This window comes from Neolamprologus brichardi, chromosome 11 (genome assembly GCF_056152115.1).
Source record: "Neolamprologus brichardi isolate AB-2024 chromosome 11, ASM5615211v1, whole genome shotgun sequence".
Classification (NCBI taxonomy): domain Eukaryota; kingdom Metazoa; phylum Chordata; class Actinopteri; order Cichliformes; family Cichlidae; genus Neolamprologus; species Neolamprologus brichardi.
In genome coordinates, this window is record NC_142114.1 from 4,467,501 (window position 1) to 4,486,197 (window position 18,697).

Genomic DNA, 18,697 nt, shown 5'->3' on the forward strand with positions numbered 1-18,697 from the left:
GATGGACTGATGTTATTATCTGTATCCCCTTCATCCCCGTCTTCAAAGCAGGGAGCTGGCTGTATGTATCAAGCTTTCGTGCGCTTAACAGATGCCTCAGGCACACTCCCAGCCTCGCTCAGGCTTGGAGTGTGTGTATTTAATAGACAGCCTAATTGATAGTGGAAATAACAATACTGCTCCCTTGATTATCTGTACACGCCACAGTGGAGAGAGAAGTGCCGCATGTTCTAAAGAAAATTAAGTTTAGGAGTTTATGTGGCATCTGTAGTCAGGTAAAAGAAATGTATCAAACAAAACATCAGCCGGATGGCTTCTGAAAATACTACACTACTGATGTAGGTATCATTTCAAAGAAGAGATTGCATTAACTGCAATAAACACGCACAGTGCTCATTATACAGTATATTCATTGTATTGCATTTAAAAGGTTTCCACTTATTCTATTATGTACCCCATGAGGGTGCCTGTTTGATATAACCAAAAAGGTTATAAGTCTGTGTTTCTGTACATAACAACAAAACTTACCAATCTGCAGATCATTTAACCCACTGAAAATTACAAATAATACAGAGACAGTATATCAAATATCAAAACAATAATGTGTATTTTTAAATATAAAGAGCTTCATTTTAAACTTTATTTCTTAAAAAAAATAAATAAAAAAAGAATTGATGATTATTCTTAAAAAGGAAATAAAACTAGGGTTAGGCTGGTGTTAGCTCTTTGCTGAACTATCGGCTTCAGCATTTTATAATGGCCGATAAGTGAAAATGTTGACATTGCATGGTTTGTTCACAAGGGACTCTCTGCAACTTCCTTCATGGCAACGTGCTTAGAAAGCCACAAACATGACAACCAGCTGATACAAGCAGAGTCCGGCAAACCGAGAGAAGTAAATAAATGACCACAAAAAACAAATGTTAAGGAAACCTGTTTATGTTTTGCATTTCTCAAGGAAAAAATATTCCATGATGCATTCGAATATCAGATTTGTAAATCAACAAATCAGGAAAGGTATCTGTCTATAAACAAAACAAAACAAAACGAAAAATCCTATATAGTTTGGAGTTTATTTGTAATGTTACAGGGCTAAGGTTCAGTATTTCAAAAGTAAAGAAAGGGAGTGTTTGTCTTTGAATGAGTACACGAGCAAACAGCTGAACAAGAGCACTGTGAGACTGCATCTCCACCAAGGCTAAACATTCCTTCCATACCATGCATGAATTACGTCCTTGGATCAAGAAGGACATCTTGGTCTGGACTTTCTAAGGAAGAAGATAATGTGTGACATGTATATGATGTGAAAGATCCATTGCCCCTTAAACCACAATGGCAATCCATGCTTCCAAAATTACCTAAATTCAGATACAGGTCTAGATCAACTTCTAAAGTTCACAATTTCAAAGTTTAGCCAAGCTCCATCTCTAGATAGCTTTTCCATGCATCCATACATTTTTGAGTAATACTTGCAAAGAACAGATAAACTGTTGTGAAAATAGATATAGAGTACTTTTTAAGTAAAAGAGAAGCCAACAGCAAAACTGCAAGGTGTCATGTAAAAATCACATCATGTAAAAACGTCCTAGAGTCTGCTGTCCACCAAGATTAGAGTAAACAACCACAGAAAGAAAGGAGAGCTGCTTGCCATGATTTGAACACCTAACAAAGTTGGGAGGAGGAGAACACTGATGTAAGTTCTACTCAGCGTCAGTAAGAACGCATTACTCATCAAGGTTACTTGAACAGAATCATACTTTCCATTTACTGCATAATCAAATCCTAATAAAGTTAATTTTTCCAACTGTACTAAACTGCAATAGTATTAAACCGACTTAAGTTTGTATTGATGGCTAATCTGTTCTATAATAATTCAAGCTGTAAAGACTCGAAAACTTTACACCTTTTTTGGTCCTTAAAAGCTGAACAGCAGATGCAACACTTCCATAATATACTGGCTATACCGTCCATTTAAACTAGCTGAACGCCCCCTTTTTCTTCATCCTGTTTCTACTTCCTGTTTGTACTTTTCCAAAACACTTGAAGCTCATATTTGATAGTAACATTTAATCTCCAGGCAGTCTATAAATAGATTGTTCTTTCATCATGTCAAACACTAGATAACACTCACAGGTTACACTTCATGACATGTTTATTTTCCCTCTGAGCCACTTCCTCCATAATCAGTCTGTCAAACTCTGCTTTTCTGCAGAGCAACAAACAGCGCTGTACTTGTTCTGTTCAGTCGAGCAGAGCGCCGATACGACGTCACGCTCCGCGTCTGGAAGAAATACTAGAGCCACTCCACTGGAATTCCTCACTTCCCAGTACTGACTCCCACTTCTTTCTTTTGTTTAGTGCGTATGTGCGTATGAGCACTACTATAGCCTCTGTGTCCAGCTCCTACATAGCCACATTGTTGTCATAGCCAAGTAAAGTTAGCTGCAGGTCGAGCACTAGAATGGACTTTATTACATTTGAGTATTAATGAAAAGTTTAAAAAAGAGAAAAACAATAGAATAGAATGAGATAAACTGAAAAACATACTATACAAAATAGAAAGAGTACTATATACAACCGAATAAGTACTATACAAATAGAATAAAATACTTTGTTACAGGAAAATTGCGATTGGTGGACATCAAGGAGACAGGGCGATAGTTACAATTGTGTATGGTGTGTGTGTCTGTCTGCACGTGTATGGTCCTCTGCAGAGACCATGTTGTATTAATAGATTAGATGATTCCTGTGGACGCTAACAGTGGACTGTCAAAGCACATTTTTACCCATTTTAGGCAGACCGGTGTGTGAACAATTCTCCAGGTTCTTAAAGTGAAAGAGCCAAGTTCCCAGGAGGTGCATCCCTCTGTATTCATCTTATTATTCTTATACAAGAGGCTACTTTACTTCTGCAATAAATCTCTTCTCCATAAGACCTGTTGCCACTGATTTTCAATCAGGTTTTTGTGTAATATGGCATACCTCAGCTTTTTCTCCTTAAAAGTTTCAAGCGACTGTCGAGCTTTTTGACAGTCAACCTTCCACTGACACCATTTCTGATGAGGCTTCAGTGAACAGTCAATGGATCACCTGAAGGGCCAGATGCCTACCTCACGTTCTATGTCAGGTTTATGCTGGACCTGTTTCCTATTTCTTAAGCACATGACTTTGACAAGACATGACTTCCAATACTGTTCGTCTGCTGCAGATTTCGTTTAGGGCTCTTTTGGGCTTGTGATGTTTCCTCATTACTCAAGTCATTACTCTTAAGATCATTTGGTATTGCACTGGAATGAAAATGAGTTAAAAAGCAGCCAATGTCCAAAGAAAAACTTTGAAAGACCTTCAGGAAGCCTGGAAAACTCTTGCTTAAGACCACTTCCATTCCAAGAAATTCTGCGTCCTTGGATTCAAACTATATAGAAATAAGACATGGCTTGATGCTTTTGCACAGTACCGTGGGTTATTAAAGGTTGATTTATTAAAATTACGGCTAACATTAGGAACGAAACCAGAAATGACCTTTTATGCAGCAAGTAAAACACTAGCAAATAACAGAAGTCTTTAAATAACACATCTGTACCTCTTCCACATCAACCGTGCTGACTCTGATGGCTCCAGAAACCAGCAGTGCTAATTCATCTCATTTAGTAGAGGAAGGCCTACTTTCTCCCCCCACAGTGTCCCAGACCATTTAGCAAGTACAGAAGATGTTAAAGAGATGCTCATCACTTTTGTCTCTTACCTCTTTCTGCTTGTGTCCCTAGGAGACTTGTACAGTACTAGCTGTGCTAGCATTACCACAAGCATATAGATGGAAGAAATGTGAGAAATCTTGTGCAGACCTGTTCACAAAGCTTTTTTCCCCGACACAAAGCTGAATTACAAAAAGCTCCACGTTCCACTGAGAGCTGAGTAACTAAAAGACTCCTGCCATTTTCACAAAGTACTATCCAACTGTATGAGCCCTGCTTAGATGCTGATTTACAAAGGCAACTGTTCTGTCTTAACTATATCAGCTTTTTGTCCCTGTTCATCACAGAAAGAGCCAAGTGCATTTTTAATGATCTACCAGGTATTAATTATTTAGCTGCTAGTGGATTTATAAGATCTGCGGCCAAAAGTTAATGGTCTGAGCTGCTATTTCCACTTGATTTCTGCACACACTGAGGGCTGGTGTGTAAAGTCAGAGATGTCGCTTGATGGATAAATAAGTGAATAAATGAAAGAATGAATGAATGACGTATCGGACCAGTAGCAAAGGAAGCTAGTTGCTGTAGATTGAGCCACTGATCAACACTATCAGCAAAGTAGCAGCCCCTTTGGAGCTACACAGATAAGGCAACTTTAAAATCGTCTTTTAAAACCTTGATTGCTCGACTCCGTCAAACTGTATCCAAACTAACAAGCTAAGAGTTAGCATGGGAGATTCATTGTGAGGATATCCTTATCGCCAACACGCAACATACACATCCTTAGAAATTATAGGGGAAAAGGTGTTTCCTTTTGGCAGACAATCGTGACATGTTTCTTCATTATAAAAGTAATCCTACTGAAAGGGCCAGCAGGGCACTGCCAATATGAAGTGCTAACATTCAGCTCAGCATATTTTTAATAACAGAAATTCAGCCAAAATGTAAATAAATCCTTACCAAAAAAAGAAAAGCAATCACAGTGCAACTCCCCGAGTCCGATTCATTCAGCTCTTGCGCAACCTTTACAAAGCCCCGCCGAGAAGATCACACAGCCCACATATTGGGTTAATGCCAGACACTGCACTGGCAATTATTAATAAAACCTGATAAATGTTACCAGCTGGATGCTTTACACACACACTCCACTGCCCCTTCTGATCAGATCACACACTCAAGCCGTTTTTACACGTGAACTCTTAATGAAGCGCTCCTTCATGTTTAGAAAAGTTCAGGGCTGCTGTGCAATCAGCCTAAAAATCAAAGTAGTGAAGCTTGAAAAGACAAACTATGCAGCTAAAGACAAGTGTGGGAAAAGCAGGAAGATTTTTGACATTCTTAGGAGAAATCAGTACATTTTGATAAATGCAATCCTTAATGAAACAGCATGGTTTGGCAGCATCAGGAGTTGACTCACCAATACTCTGTTCTCCATCTTGTCTCCTTTGATCTCCAGTTTGACTCTCTTCCGCAGTGACAGCTTCACTTTTCTTCCCACCGCATCCCTCACGCTCTCTACACAGAGGAGGAAAGAAGATGTCAAACAAGGAGTCAAATAAATAAGGAGTGACACCGACTAAAGTGAGAAAATTTGGGAAAATGCTGTTAAAGAAATTGTAATTCCCTAAAACAAGAGAAGAGAAGAGAAGAGAAGAGAAGAGAAGAGAAGAGAAGAGAAGAGAAGAGAAGGCGGCTTTTAATATATATTCTTTTTAATTTGTAGTCTCTTTCCAACTTTGCTTACGCAGCAGAGAAAGATCAGTGTACATCTGCCACAGGGGAAAAATCCATCATATCTACTGATTAGGGAAAAAAAAAGATGAAATATTTAAGTTCCATTTTAATATAACAGAATACTGACTTTATCCTAGTTTTCATTTAATTATCAGACCATAAATCCCTCTTCTGACGACTGAGACGTTTAACGCCTACTTTCTAACACATAAAAAGAAAAGAAAAGAAAAGAAAAAAGATCATTTATAATATAATAATTTTAATTATTTCAATTATGCATGTGAGTATATCCATACCCGTTTGAACACAGGCCCACAGAGGCTTAATGCCGAGTGTGTGTTTCCCGTTACAGGCTGATTATTCACACCCAGCAGAAGTGTCAACAACCAGCGAACAGGCTCAAACAGGAGAATTGGGTCAGCCCCCTCTCCACGTTAATTCACCTAACACACAGTCACAAATGCAGTCTGCGCACATGCGTTTGACACAGACGGGGATTCTGCATGTACATCTGTGCTGCGCATATCCTCACCTACGGGCTTCCTCACACCATAAGATCAAAGGAAAAGTAATAATTAGGTACGGTGCAAAACGGTTCATCTGCCAGCCTTGAGCTTCCTAAATAAACTTCACTGCAAGTGTGCACCATTTCCTGCTGCAGCACTTTTGCAACCTCAGTGCAGAGACCTGAGAGTCACAGAAAAATCTCTGCGACGCTCAAAAGGCCACAAAGGTAGGCCTTGTATTTTTTTTAATGGGTCTGGGCAGATTTTGGTCTCAAATCACTCGTGTCGGACTCGGATGTCTTTTTTTTTTTCTGCCAATTTAATGTAGCTGTGACAGGATTGCTTATTTCACAAGGCAACTGTGTTTGCATTTGGTAGGTAGAGCATGTGCGCTATAGGTCACACCAGTTTAAATTGGAGGTGGTGGGGAAATGAGACACCTATGTCATTGCAAAAGCGTAAACAAACTACTGAGAGCTCCATAAATTAGTTGGCTAATTTATTAACTTAGTGTCAAATCTGATTTGTTGCTTCACAAAGCCACTAATAAATACACTCATGACACAGTAGGGGAAATAATTATTTGATCAAATGCTGGAGGAGGAGCTTGTTAATAATCTGACTGCAGGTGGGGCTGCAATTACCAAGAACACCATTAGTAACACACAACAAAGTAATGGATTGACATTTTTCAGAGCCTACAAGGTCCCCCTGCTCAAGAAGGCATGTGTACAGGCAGATTCCTTGTGTATGGCTCAAAGAACATCATCCCCACAGTCTAGCATGGAGCTTTCCTAGCTTTCTTGCTAAGGGTGCCCAACGACTTCACAGCATTGAGGGGCCAATTGACAGGGCCGTGTACTGTAAAATCTTAAAAAAGGTCCTCCTTCACTTAGCCAAAACACTGAAGTGGGGTAACAGATGGGTGTCCAGCATGACAATGACCCAAAACATATCACTAAAGAAACAAAGGATTGGCTAAAGAAGATAAATACTAAGATGCTCGAGTGGCCTGGCCAGTCTCCAGATCTCAGTCCTATAGAAAATCTTTGAAGACCGCTGAAGCTTGGAGTTAACAAGAAGCAGCCAAGAAACCTAAAGGACTTAAAGTTTCTGTGAAGAGGAGTGGGAAAAAAATCCCTCCTGAGATTTCCATCACTGTACTGTTTCATCTATAAAGAATTAAGAAGACATCATATATCAATATAGAGACAAATAATCATTTAAGTCATTTTAGAGCCAGTTTGCTTCAAAAGTGAGCAAAATTGTTTTTCCTCTCTTCTAAATGTTTAAACTTCTGTGTGTGAGAAAATAGTAACATGAAGCAATTCTATGGAAAGAAAGGGCATTTTAAATATTTAACTCACTATCCAAAAAGATCATAGAGATGAAGGTCAAGTTTACTACCAGCATCAGCATTGCGCTGTAAGCTTTCTCCTTCTGTTTCCTAACTCTCCTTGCTGACGCAGCCTTGCCTGTCTGGTTACTTTAGGTGTGTAATCAGACGAGTAACTGTTGCCCTAACTTTGAATGTGTCTGAGCATGTTTCAGTAAAATACATTTTGAGCACGAGCTCACTTATTCTGAATATGTCCACTTCAATATTCCATCCTCAAAAGGCTGAAACTCAAAGTGTTTTCCCGGTCCTGACCTAATCTGCTCACTACCAAGTAAGTTAAACGGAAAACATGAGCACAAGCACTTGACATGTCCTGTTACTCAGCAGAGAACAGTCTGACTTCATGCAACACTTTTCCATCTGCAGCATCATGCTGAAACTCCTTGCAGGATGCCAAGAGTAATGCTGCATGATACTGAATCATCACCACCAACAAACAATGGCTGGTTATACCCAGACTCAGACAGATTCCTTATATTTAGTGTGCAGAGTTGGGTGAATTAGTCAGCAAACATCAGGGAAATTTCCCATTAGGAAGAGGAGGAAAAATACCGTCTATAACAAACCCAAACACTGTAAAAACCTGCAAAAACTGTATTTAAAAGTGGTTCCCAGTCTCTGTTAAAGACATATATGTTTAACAGTTCAGGGAAAATGTAAACAAAATGGCTCAAATTAGTTAAAAGGTCAAGTATGCAAGAGTTCCACTGAAATTCCTGCAATGTAAAATTACACTCTTTCTGGCTTCTGTCCTAACTGGAGCCCAGGGTACACAGAAAATAACATGTAAAAACTGTGTTAGGGATCTATAGTATAAATGATACACAGCTAACCTGACAGCATTTTCCTAAAAGCCTCCTTGACATTCTCCACTACTCCTGTGTCTGGCAATGAGAAAATGAACCCTGCTTGAGATGAATGATGAAGTTCATCCAACATTACACCTGGATGTCAAAACCTGAACTACTTTCTTAAACAGAAACCCTGAGCCAATAGGTTTCCAGACTCAACACAAATGAGTAAAGGGGATCATGAAAACAAGGGTTAGATTAGAGCAGCTACCAAGAAGGCTAGAGATGCTAAAGTGGACCAGGATGACTGTGAGTTAAAATTATGTGCAGAGGACTGACAGGCTGACCACACACATCTCAACTATCTGGCTCTTCTCCCATGTAAACATTAACAGAACAAGCACCTTGTGGCAGCGCTCCGCGTATAAACATCTCCGAGCTTAACTGGAGCTAAAGAATTTGCAGTCTCTTAATAACAGCAGTCTGCTTTAGGGAGAAATCTGTTTAGTATTGCTATGATATTAAAATGAATGAATTTAAAAGAAAAGAAATAACCCTGTATACATATTTTTATACTGTGGTTGGATATTTGTGCCTTAGCACTGCATTCCAAGTGTGGCTGCATTATAAACACAATAGATTTTATGGTTACAATACTATCACTAAAACTTGTTACCATGCGGAGCACATGCACGCTGTGAGTTGGGAGGATGAGAGAGAGGGTATCGGTGATTGTTCCAGCCTGGACACACAGCCACAAATCCGCTTTTGTATCTTACCCAGAAGCTCTTTTGGGACCTCCGACACTTCCTCGCTCATTTTGCTGAAGATAATATCCAAAACAACGATAAGAACTGGCTCAGCGCATCGAGAAGCCTTAAATTACGAGGAAAAAAGAAAAAGAGGAAAGAGTCAGGTGGTTCCTCCGCCGCCGCTGCTGCTGCTGGGATTCTCCCGGTTACATGCTCCTCTTCTCTCGTAGTGTCCGGACAATGTATCCGCTTGTGTTTAGGCGCATCCCTTTTCAGTTTGGAGAGTGGTGAGGTTTAAAGGCTGATGCTAGGGAGGGAAAATCAGCTAGAGTCCTTTTAAAATCATGCTGAAACCCTGCAGCCTGAGCGCCTGGCCGAGATTTAAAAAAAGACCACCGCTTACACGCTCTCACACACACACTCTACCGTAAAGCTGTCGGTAATGGGCTACAGTAGGCTGCTAGCCAATGGTGGGAAACGGGGCCCCTCCCCGGTCGGTGATGCGACAGCCTGGGAGCCGATGCGATTCCCAGAACACCGGCATGGCGTGGCAGGAGGCGCTGGTGGTGTCAGACCGATATTAATGAGACTACAGCACCAGCTCCTGGGAAACTGGGACCTCTAGCGGTGCCAATCCCTATGTTTAACATCTGACACACAAGACTCCCGATGCAGAAGTAGCTAAAGCGCACAGCTTCATTAGCTTTAAAGATTATGTATATATATCGCTTGGAAGTACATTAAAAATATATTAAAGCTTTGTTTGATGGTTGTTAGAGTCTTTTGAGGAAAAAAAAGCTTTAGCATACGTCAAGAGTGGCAGGCTACATTTTATTGTTTGAAATAAAGATTTAATTTGTAGGAAGTGGTTTTTCCAACACTAATATAAATGGAGAGGGGGCGACACCATGTGGTAGCTCGATGACAGTACAGGTTGTTGTAGTGGTTGCACTATGTTGGATTCCACACACACCACACACACACACACACACACACACACACACACACACACACACACACATATATATATGTACGAAAAGAGAAGTTTTGCAGCACATTTTTTTTAGTAAACTGTAAACTATAGTTGAAATTTGAATATTTCAGCTTTTTGAGATTGTGTCAAACAATTTGGAGAATCAGGTAGAGTGCTGTAAAAAAGTATTTGTCCTCTTTCTGATTTCTTCCACCCTTGCTAAATCATAAGTTACATGTAGTTAACAGTTTTTGGAAGGCTGACTGGTCACGGTTAGACTCTTCATAGCTGCCCATACTTCCTCCTTACTTGCACTTCCTAAATCACTGTCTTTATTTCATCTGTTCTCTCTCATTTGCAACATACTCTTCACTTCTTATCATATATTTATCCTTAACCACCAAAACCTGCTGCAAATCATTTCCAGCCCAATCTCTCCAGTCCTCTTCTACTTCATGCGTAGTCTCTCAGTACTCCTGTCTGCTTTCATAATCTTAATCTTTGCAAACCTCTTCCTTCAAATACTTTCCTGAACTTCCTCTTTCCACCACCAAATCTCTGATTCCCAGAAACTATACCATCTGAAGTTAAGTACAGCATATACAAACAGTAGCTTTAGCAATGGAAACTCAAGTTTATAGAGTACATATATAGTTATAAAATGACAAAGGATACAAAGAACATTCTGCTTTATCACATACCTTTGTAAAACAGGTATACAGTTTTTATAAATGTGTAACAAACTGCAGACTAGAGAGCACTGTTTACTTCATCTATTGTGAAGCTGCAATTTGGGTTCTGCTGCTTAATCTCATGGAGTCTCTTCTTTAGTTTTTCTGCCATGGAGTTAAGATCTGAAGCTGTTAGCATGTCGGGAATCTTCCTCAGCTTTTCCTCTGGAGCCTTTGCCAGCCAGTCTATGATGTGATCCATGAGAGGCTCTCTTTGTTTGGGGAGATTGGACCTCTCTTCCGACGAGGTAAGAATGTATCTGTTGCAAGGAGACAATGGTTTAATTGGCATCTTTTTTTAATTTAGAGGTGAAGGAGTGCTGGAGAATAATCAAACAGACAAAGAGTGTGCTCACTTGGAAACAAATTTCTTGATTTTTCCTACATGCATCCTGTGTGCATGGAAGAATCCTGAGAGGAATGTCCTGAGAGTCTCACCTGAGAAAGTTTGAAATAACTTTGTAAATTTGGTTGCATTAAAAAATATTTTGTTTTTGGCAGATAACATTAATAACATACCTCCGTTTGCAAGACTCTCACAGGTGCCACACACGGTGTCAGAATAGGCTGAGCCAGTGAGGAGTACGCTCTGCCCGCTGGAGCACTCCTGATGTTTTACACACAAATCCACCGCAGAAGATGAGCTGGAAAAATATCCCTCTGGACACTTTTCACAAACGGTGTTTGTCTGCTGTGTACCTAAGAGAGGACAACAGAGGACTTCAGGTCACTACATTCATTGGAAGTGTAAAATGAGTTAGACATCCTGATGTTTTGGATAAACAGAAGAAGATGGATAGATGGTTTAGTAGTTCATATTTAATAAATGAATACTGTACCTTTAGTTTGAACCCCGTATCCGGGGCCACACTCTGTGTGCCGGATACAGAAGTCATCAGCCGAGTAAAAGCCTTCTTTGCACCGACAGATCCTGTTGGTTGTCGGGGAGCACTCTGTTTCCACCTCCAGGTTACCTGTGCAAAGGTTGTTGCAGTACAGACACCTGGGCATGTAGTTCCACAGATCGGTGAAGTGGCCATTTTTGCACGGCTGACACTGTGTGGGTGTGGTGGCAGTGCAATATGCAGACATGAACGTGCCCGGTGGACACTTGGGACATTTGAGGATTTCTTCGGTTACCGGGTCTCGGTGGTCAAAGGTGGGAACAGGATCCACCACTGAGGCACCACAGAGTGAACCAGAGAGCAGGAACAGCGCTGGCACGATAAGCTGTGAAGAGAAATGACACGTGACATTATGCGGGGAAAAAAAAAAAAAAAAAAAACAACAAAAAAGTATGCTCCCAATATTACACCAGAGATAAGACATACTGAGTTCCCAACAAACATGTTGACGATGAACCGGCGTTGTCTTGAAGTCTTGATGTCTAGTCTTAGGTTTATGTGTTGTTGTTTAAATCACGGGAATTCCCCACATCCTTACCGCGATGACGCTATCCACGCTTGGAAAACATTTGCGCACGTACAGACGTTAGGTACGGTTTCATATGCGGTCGCTATTCGTTTCGCCTTTAGGTGCACCTCGTAAATTCAGCCACCTCTACTCCCAAGGACATAAGGCTGTTTAAAAGGCTTTTTTTTGGGTCAATGTTTCCGTTGTTGGGATAAACACATGTCTTTAATAACTTTGTTGTTCTTGATGCCTTGTTTTATATAATTCAGTGCTGAAATCATAACAATAAGGTAGCTTCTAAAAGTGAAACATGAAAGCTAACACAAGGGTCTTGGTAATGTGTTAAATAAAAAAAATATTATAGGATTTGTTGAATTACAAAAATAGACTTGTTTTGAGATGAAACTTTCAGAAGTTTTGAATTATATACAACATGGCATCAAAAAGAGTAACAAAGTCATTAAAGATATGTTTATCCAAACAAAGGAAAATTAATCCAAAACAACAACCTCATGTCTTTGTCTGTACAGATTTATGAACTTACGAGGTGCACCTGAAGGCACCATGAATAGCGACCTCATATTAAACCGTACATAACGCTGTAGATGCGCAATTGTTTTTTCAAGCGTTGATGACATGACTACAAGTGGTTGAAAAACAGTAGTGGTGTGCATCGATACTGACATATGGATTCCTCCAATAACAGATATTTATCCTCTGGAATTGATTTTCATATTAAAATATCCTCATTTCATCAATTTAGGGTAAATTTGTAGTTGATTATCAGGACCACTGTGTCGATTGCTACTACTTCTTCTTCCGCCTGTCATAGCTATATGCGAAACACCGCTGTTTAAATACGTCACACTTCACGTGTGCTCACTAAAGGCTCTGCCATACTGCAAATTTTGCTATGATCCAATACCAGGTAAATTAAGAGCAGTATACAGTACACTTTACCGAACCTATAAAGGGAGTTTGTGTAGGGGAGGGCAGTGTGTCATGATTTATGAGCTGAGTCATCAGGCATTTGCCAAATTCTGAACACATTTTAATGAACACCAACACAACACTGTTGTGATTTTAAGTACCCACAATAATTAGTTGATACAGCTTTCCTATATATCGATTCTGTCTTGTTGTGTTTTTGTTTTCTTTTTGTTTTTTACAGACCTGCAATCTATTGTTTAAATGTGCTATAGGCTACAAATAATTGACGTGACAGTATTATTATTATTTTTTTTTTTTTAAAAAGATGTGTTCCTAGATTTAGTCAGGTAAGGTTAGTTGAGTTGAGCATTTGAAGTGGATTATGTAGGCTAGGTATCATTAAAATATGCAAGTACTTGCTGTAAAGCAGCAGTTTCAGGCTTTAAAAATTAAATGTAAAACTGAAAAACATTTCATACACAATACAGTTAGATAATAATTTGCATCTATAAAATGTTTCTCAGCTATAATATTTTCAGTCATACTAGTTAGTGATTGTTAATTTAATATTTAAAAATTTCGGTATTGACTTTTCAAGTTTTGTATTTATTGTTTGATAATTCTTCATAATTAAACAATAACAACAATTAGTCTGATGACTTTTCATTAGGAAAGTCCTATTCCTATTCATTAGGAAGGTATAATTGGAAATACACTATTTTGTATGGATCCCCGTGGTCAGCCTCCGGACCGGCTCCATCTCTTCCATTGGTCTCTTGGCCAGCCACCTGAACCGTTTTCACCATGTTCTTGGACTTTTGCTCCTGGGTTTTGGTTTTTGGACTCGGCTTATTTATATTCTATTTTTGTGAGTGTTTTGGTATTATTATAATTTAAGTTTAACTAGTTAGTTCTGAGATCATTCTTACTATGTCTCTGAGGTTGCTTGTGATCATTTGTTTCTTAGGTTCCCCTTGTGTCTTTGTCCTCTGTGTCCCTCTCTGTGTGTTTCTGTGTGTCCTTGTCTTTTTTCCCCTCTTGTGTTTACGTGTTCCCCTCCTTGTGTTTCCTTCCATGGCTCCCCTGTCTGTCATGTCAGTTCATGTATGTTCACCCCGGTAAGGTTGGGCGATATATCGACTATCTGAGTCTATAGGCTGAGGTTATTGTCAATCGTTTTTACAAGGGAGATTTTTTTATTTATTTGCCCATGAGTAATTCTGCTAATAATGTTGGCTGAAGTTAACAGAAGCAGTCAAAAATAAATAAATAATAGTGCTGTTTTAATGGCACCCTCCTTCAGCTGTAAGCAAATGCACCCTCCTCAGAGTGTGCCCAAATGCAGCAGTGATTCATTTACTGAAACTCATAACAGGAAGAAAGAATTGCAGTAGCCTATGTTCAGAAAAAACCCCAAAAAACATTTTATTTAAATAAAAAAACCACAATGGTGGGGAGGGAAACAAAGAGAAACTGGCTTCTTTTTTCCACTATAATGGTGTTTACAGGCCGTTCCAGTGTTTATCTCTCTTACACACTCAACCAAACAACAAATAAGTTAAAAATCAAAATGTCTCTTCCAGTGAACATAAAAAAAAGAAATTGTGCGATTTGGCGCATCTCAAATAAATAAATAAATAAATGAATAATCCAAAAAGTATCTGTATTAATACTGAAACAAACAAGAAAGAATGTAAAATATTCCCTACAAACAAAACTTATAAACTCTTTGACAGGAAAACAAGCATGTTTACTTTAACAGGTTTTAGCAGTGATAACGATATTACCAGCAGTGCTGAAAACGCGTTCTGAAGGTGTGCTTGTGGCTTGTATACACAGATATTTCCGTGCCATATGTGGCATCAATGGGGAACGTTTTTCATGCATTTTCCACCAAACCAGTGGATTGTCTTCTCCGTCTACGACCTCCTCGCTAAGGTAACAGTCCACTTCTATCTATGCCTTCTCCTCCAGTGTACAATTTGGCAATGAGTTCGTCCATGTTTGGACATCTTCTGTGTTCTAAACGCAATTCAGTTCGTGCATGTTTACATTGCTCCGCCCATCAAAAAGTCTCATGCGTGAATATATCGCCTATTGTCGGTTATTGGAGTGATGATTTTTGGTTGGAAAATTCTTACTCCCCGACCCATCATCTCTCTCTCCCTCTATGTCCCTTGTTTCCTCTTTGTCCCTCTCTCCGTGTCCCAGTCATGTCATTGTTTTCGTCTCCCGATTCTGTTCCCATGTTCCCATGTCTGTTTCTTCCCTGGTCCCATGTGTCAAGTCCATGTGTCTTAGTCTGCATGTTTCCTGTTTTATTTTGACAGTCTCTACTCTCGTGTTCAGTGTGTTCTCTTTTGCTTCCTCCTGCCTCGTCACGTATTAACTTTTTACAGCTGTAAACTTTTGCAAAACTTTTGCGATATCCCGAGTTTGTTTTGCGAGATCTCGCAAAAATTCATCTTAATTTTTTTTCTCCCATGTCCCTTGCGGGGCTCCGTACTTCTGTGTGTAGTCATGTCTGACAATGAATGTCAATTTCCTGTCTCATCTCCATGTCTCTCTCTCTCTCTTTCTCTCTCTCTCTCTGTCCCTTACACTTGCTCTCTCTCTTGCCTCTGTCATGTCACTGTGTGCATGTCTCAGTGTTAGCGATTTCATGTTTTATTGTGATCGTCACTGTCTTCTACAAGATCATTTTTTCTGGCTTACAATGGTTTCATAACATTTATGATTAATATATTTGAGATATGTTTGACCTATTATAGGCTATCAAGTCACACACAGTGTGTTGCTAGCTGAAGGTCCAGCTGCTGTATTTCACAGAGAGAGAAAGGAAAGAGAGCTAACTTCACTCAGAGATGGAGAAAGATGAGAAAGTTGGAATGGGAGGCAGAAGAGAGGTTAGATTAAAAGGCAATGACTGCTCAGTGGTATTTGGTAAACTGGAAATTTAAAGCTTACAATAACTACCACTACTGTCACCCCCTCCCAGGGTATTGGCCACCAAAGGTAGGTCTCCATTGATTTCTGTCCTGAGCCATTCTTTCTAGGTGGGTCCAGTTGTAGCCGATCTTTTTTGCTTCTGCCTCGATGTCTCGTCGCCAGGTGTTTCTTGTGTGGCCTCTCTTTTGCTCGCCTTGGGGATTCCACCTGAGAGCCTGCCTGGTGATGTTGGTTCTCAGTTTGCGTAAAGTGTGCCCTACCCAGCACCATCTTCTCTTCCTGATTTCTTCCTCTTCTGGGAATTGACAGGTTCTTTCCCATAGTTTGATGTTACTGATTGTGTCTGACCAGCAAATGTGGAGAATCCTTCTGAGACAGCTGTTGAAAAATGTCTGGATTTTTCTATTTGAGGTTTTGATTGTACATACAGCAGTACTGACTTCGAGTTGGAGTTGAACAGTCGGATCTTGGTAGTCAGGGTCAACTCTCTGGATGCTCTTGAGCTGAACGAAGGCAACGCTTGTTTGCCAATCCTTGCCTTGACATCTGCGTCGGTTCGACCTTGCTGGTCGATGATGCTGCCTAGGTAGGTAAAAGAGTGTTCTTCCTCCAGAGGACTCCCACTAAGGATGATTGGGTTGTTATTATTGGAGTTGATCTTAAGGATTTTGGTCTTCTCCTTGTTGATGATGAGTCCAACCCTTAGCTTACAATAAGGTCGTCATGTGACATTATTTTTTGCCATATTGTGAAAGGGGCTGAGGTAGGCTACCTGCTATTTAAAAGCTGCATGAAGTCCTCTGCAGGTTAGTGCAGGATAAACAGGTTAATTTGCACTACTGTGATGAGTTTAAACTAAAGAGCAGTGTGTTGGACTTGTGCACAGGGACGGGTGCACACCTTAACTGCTTCCCTCATATTTTGCTGTTTAGACGCAAAGAAACCCACTATAATGTAAACAACAGAAGAGTTTTTATTTTCCTTCTTTTTCTCTGCTCATGTTCTACTTACCTGGTTACCTTTGTTAGAATTCAAATTTAGACTGAAGTCAAGTTTGTATCCCTACAGTGATTATTTTATTATTGCATTAATGTAGCACAAGGTTCAGTAAGGTTTGGAAAAAAAATAGGTAGTAGAAGGTTGTTTAAGGAGCTAGTTTTTACTTTATTGCTTTTCGAAGTACATTTCGGAGCCTGTACTCTTATTTGAGTAAAGATCTTTCATTCGAAAATAGAAAATTGAACCCACACTAACATAAGGAAAAATAAATATACACTTGTTGGGTTTTTTTAACTTGGGTGGTGCTTAGGGGTCTGCGATATGCTGAGTATACTTGATGTAATGCAAGTTTTTCCACATACGATGGTTAAGAAGGCTTTATCGTAACATTCGAGTATACATCGAGTAATTGCCATCGAAGTACTAAACTGTCTGTATGAGGGTTTTTTTCTCCTACACCCTACAAGCATGTAGCTTGCCATCACCAGTGTGTGAATGTGTGTGTGAATGGGTGGATGACTGGATATGTAAAGCGCTTTGGGGTCCTTAGGGACTAGTAAAGCGCTATATAAATACAGGCCATTTACCATTTTTACCATTTTACAAGTAAGTCATTAGTTTTCTAAAAAATTGTCTGGCATGTGTTTATATACTACCAGATAGGGAATAATATGGCGACAGACAAGCGAGGGAATGAGACACGCTGTCATTTGGATTTCACAAAGAGGATGTCGAATAAAATGTGTTCATTTGCAAAAATTGCAACAAACAAATTTATTCCGCTGCAAAATTAGGAATGTTTTAAACGTCTCCCCACAGAAAACGTTGAATAAACCAACTGTGACACCTGTGACTGTTCTTGGCCAGTTGTTTTTATAGTCACTATCTAGACTTTTGCTTCCGTAATTTAAGGTCATCACATTTTTTAAATTTTACAATTATATATATATATTTTTAACCCTTTAGCGTTCTGCTCAACCAACTAGTACATTTTCAGGACCTATGTCGAACTGAGGCTTTCACTGAAATGGACCTAACTTATTTAGTCTTTTCTACCAACTGGTTTACATCTGTAATGCCAAAAAAATCCACCAGAAGGCACTGTGGATGCAAACGGTTGGTTCTTCTTATCCCTCTCCCAACCAGGAAGTCAGAAACAAAAAACCATCCAACATATTTTGAGTGTTTTTCATAAAACTAAAGTAGGAAGGTATCATTTTCTGATATAGTGTTAGAGGACTTACAAGTCACATCTGTTTAGTATGTGATCAATTGCTGTTGATAAATCACATTAAGTGTTAGCGCAGCAAGAATATGCTGAAATAATTTCCTCAGTAAATAATTTTTGTAACTTTCTAAGTAAAATGTAATCAAGAGTAGCATGTGGAAATCACAAATATCACAACTAATTACCTTTTAACCAATTTACAGTAGCTGGTAAATTAATATTACTAAGTTGTCAAAATTATAATTTCATGTTTAACAAGTACTATATGGCAATTATATGGCTAAAAATCACATGGTCGTGTGGCGGATTTGTGACTGGTGTCTCATGATACCATCCACCTTCAACCACAGTGTGTTTGAGGTCATGGTTTCATATGAAGCCAACAGGGCTGGCACTCTCCACCAGTATATTGCCAACAAACCAGATGATTACAGCTCTGATGAAGGTCTGATTGCAGTAAAATGACTTGACAACAAATGTGTCAACTTTCTTAATGCCTGTGGTTTCATGCCTCTTTCATCGGTCAAATGGTGGAGCAAAGAGTCCAATGCAAAGATCACCATTCCATGCCCATCACTCATCCCTGTATATAATTAGCAT

General features: G+C 39.5%; 2 protein-coding genes across 2 annotated transcripts in view; both read right to left on the minus strand.

The window, feature by feature from the left end:
- The window catches only part of LOC102776204 (F-actin-uncapping protein LRRC16A-like), a 76,937-nt gene extending 67,526 nt beyond the window's left edge, over positions 1-9,411 (minus strand). Inside the window, exons 1-2 of the mRNA XM_087848013.1 lie at positions 8,902-9,411; positions 5,110-5,207 (exon numbers count right to left, since the gene is read on the minus strand). Of these exons, the coding sequence (XP_087704139.1) occupies positions 5,110-5,207; positions 8,902-8,941 (138 nt within the window). The 5' untranslated portion in view covers positions 8,942-9,411. The remainder of the gene's footprint in view (positions 1-5,109; positions 5,208-8,901) is intronic.
- A 1,065-nt stretch (positions 9,412-10,476) lies between these two features.
- On the minus strand, positions 10,477-12,071 carry LOC102775914 (tumor necrosis factor receptor superfamily member 11B-like). Its single transcript, XM_087847686.1, has 5 exons — positions 11,910-12,071; positions 11,418-11,808; positions 11,098-11,277; positions 10,935-11,016; positions 10,477-10,838 (listed from the first exon to the last, which is right to left on the minus strand). Exons 1-5 carry the CDS (start codon positions 11,925-11,927, stop codon positions 10,598-10,600), a joined length of 912 nt encoding a protein of 303 aa, XP_087703812.1. The 5' UTR covers positions 11,928-12,071; the 3' UTR covers positions 10,477-10,597.
- Positions 12,072-18,697: the final 6,626 nt, after the last annotated feature.

Excerpts from the sequence above, each read along its gene's own strand:
- LOC102775914 (XM_087847686.1), bottom strand. Across the intron at positions 11,278-11,417 it reads ATACGGGGTTCAAACTAAAG|GTACACAGCAGACAAACACC; the intron begins GTACAGTATTCA and ends GTCCTCTCTTAG. Across the intron at positions 11,017-11,097 it reads TGAGAGTCTTGCAAACGGAG|GTGAGACTCTCAGGACATTC; the intron begins GTATGTTATTAA and ends AAACTTTCTCAG.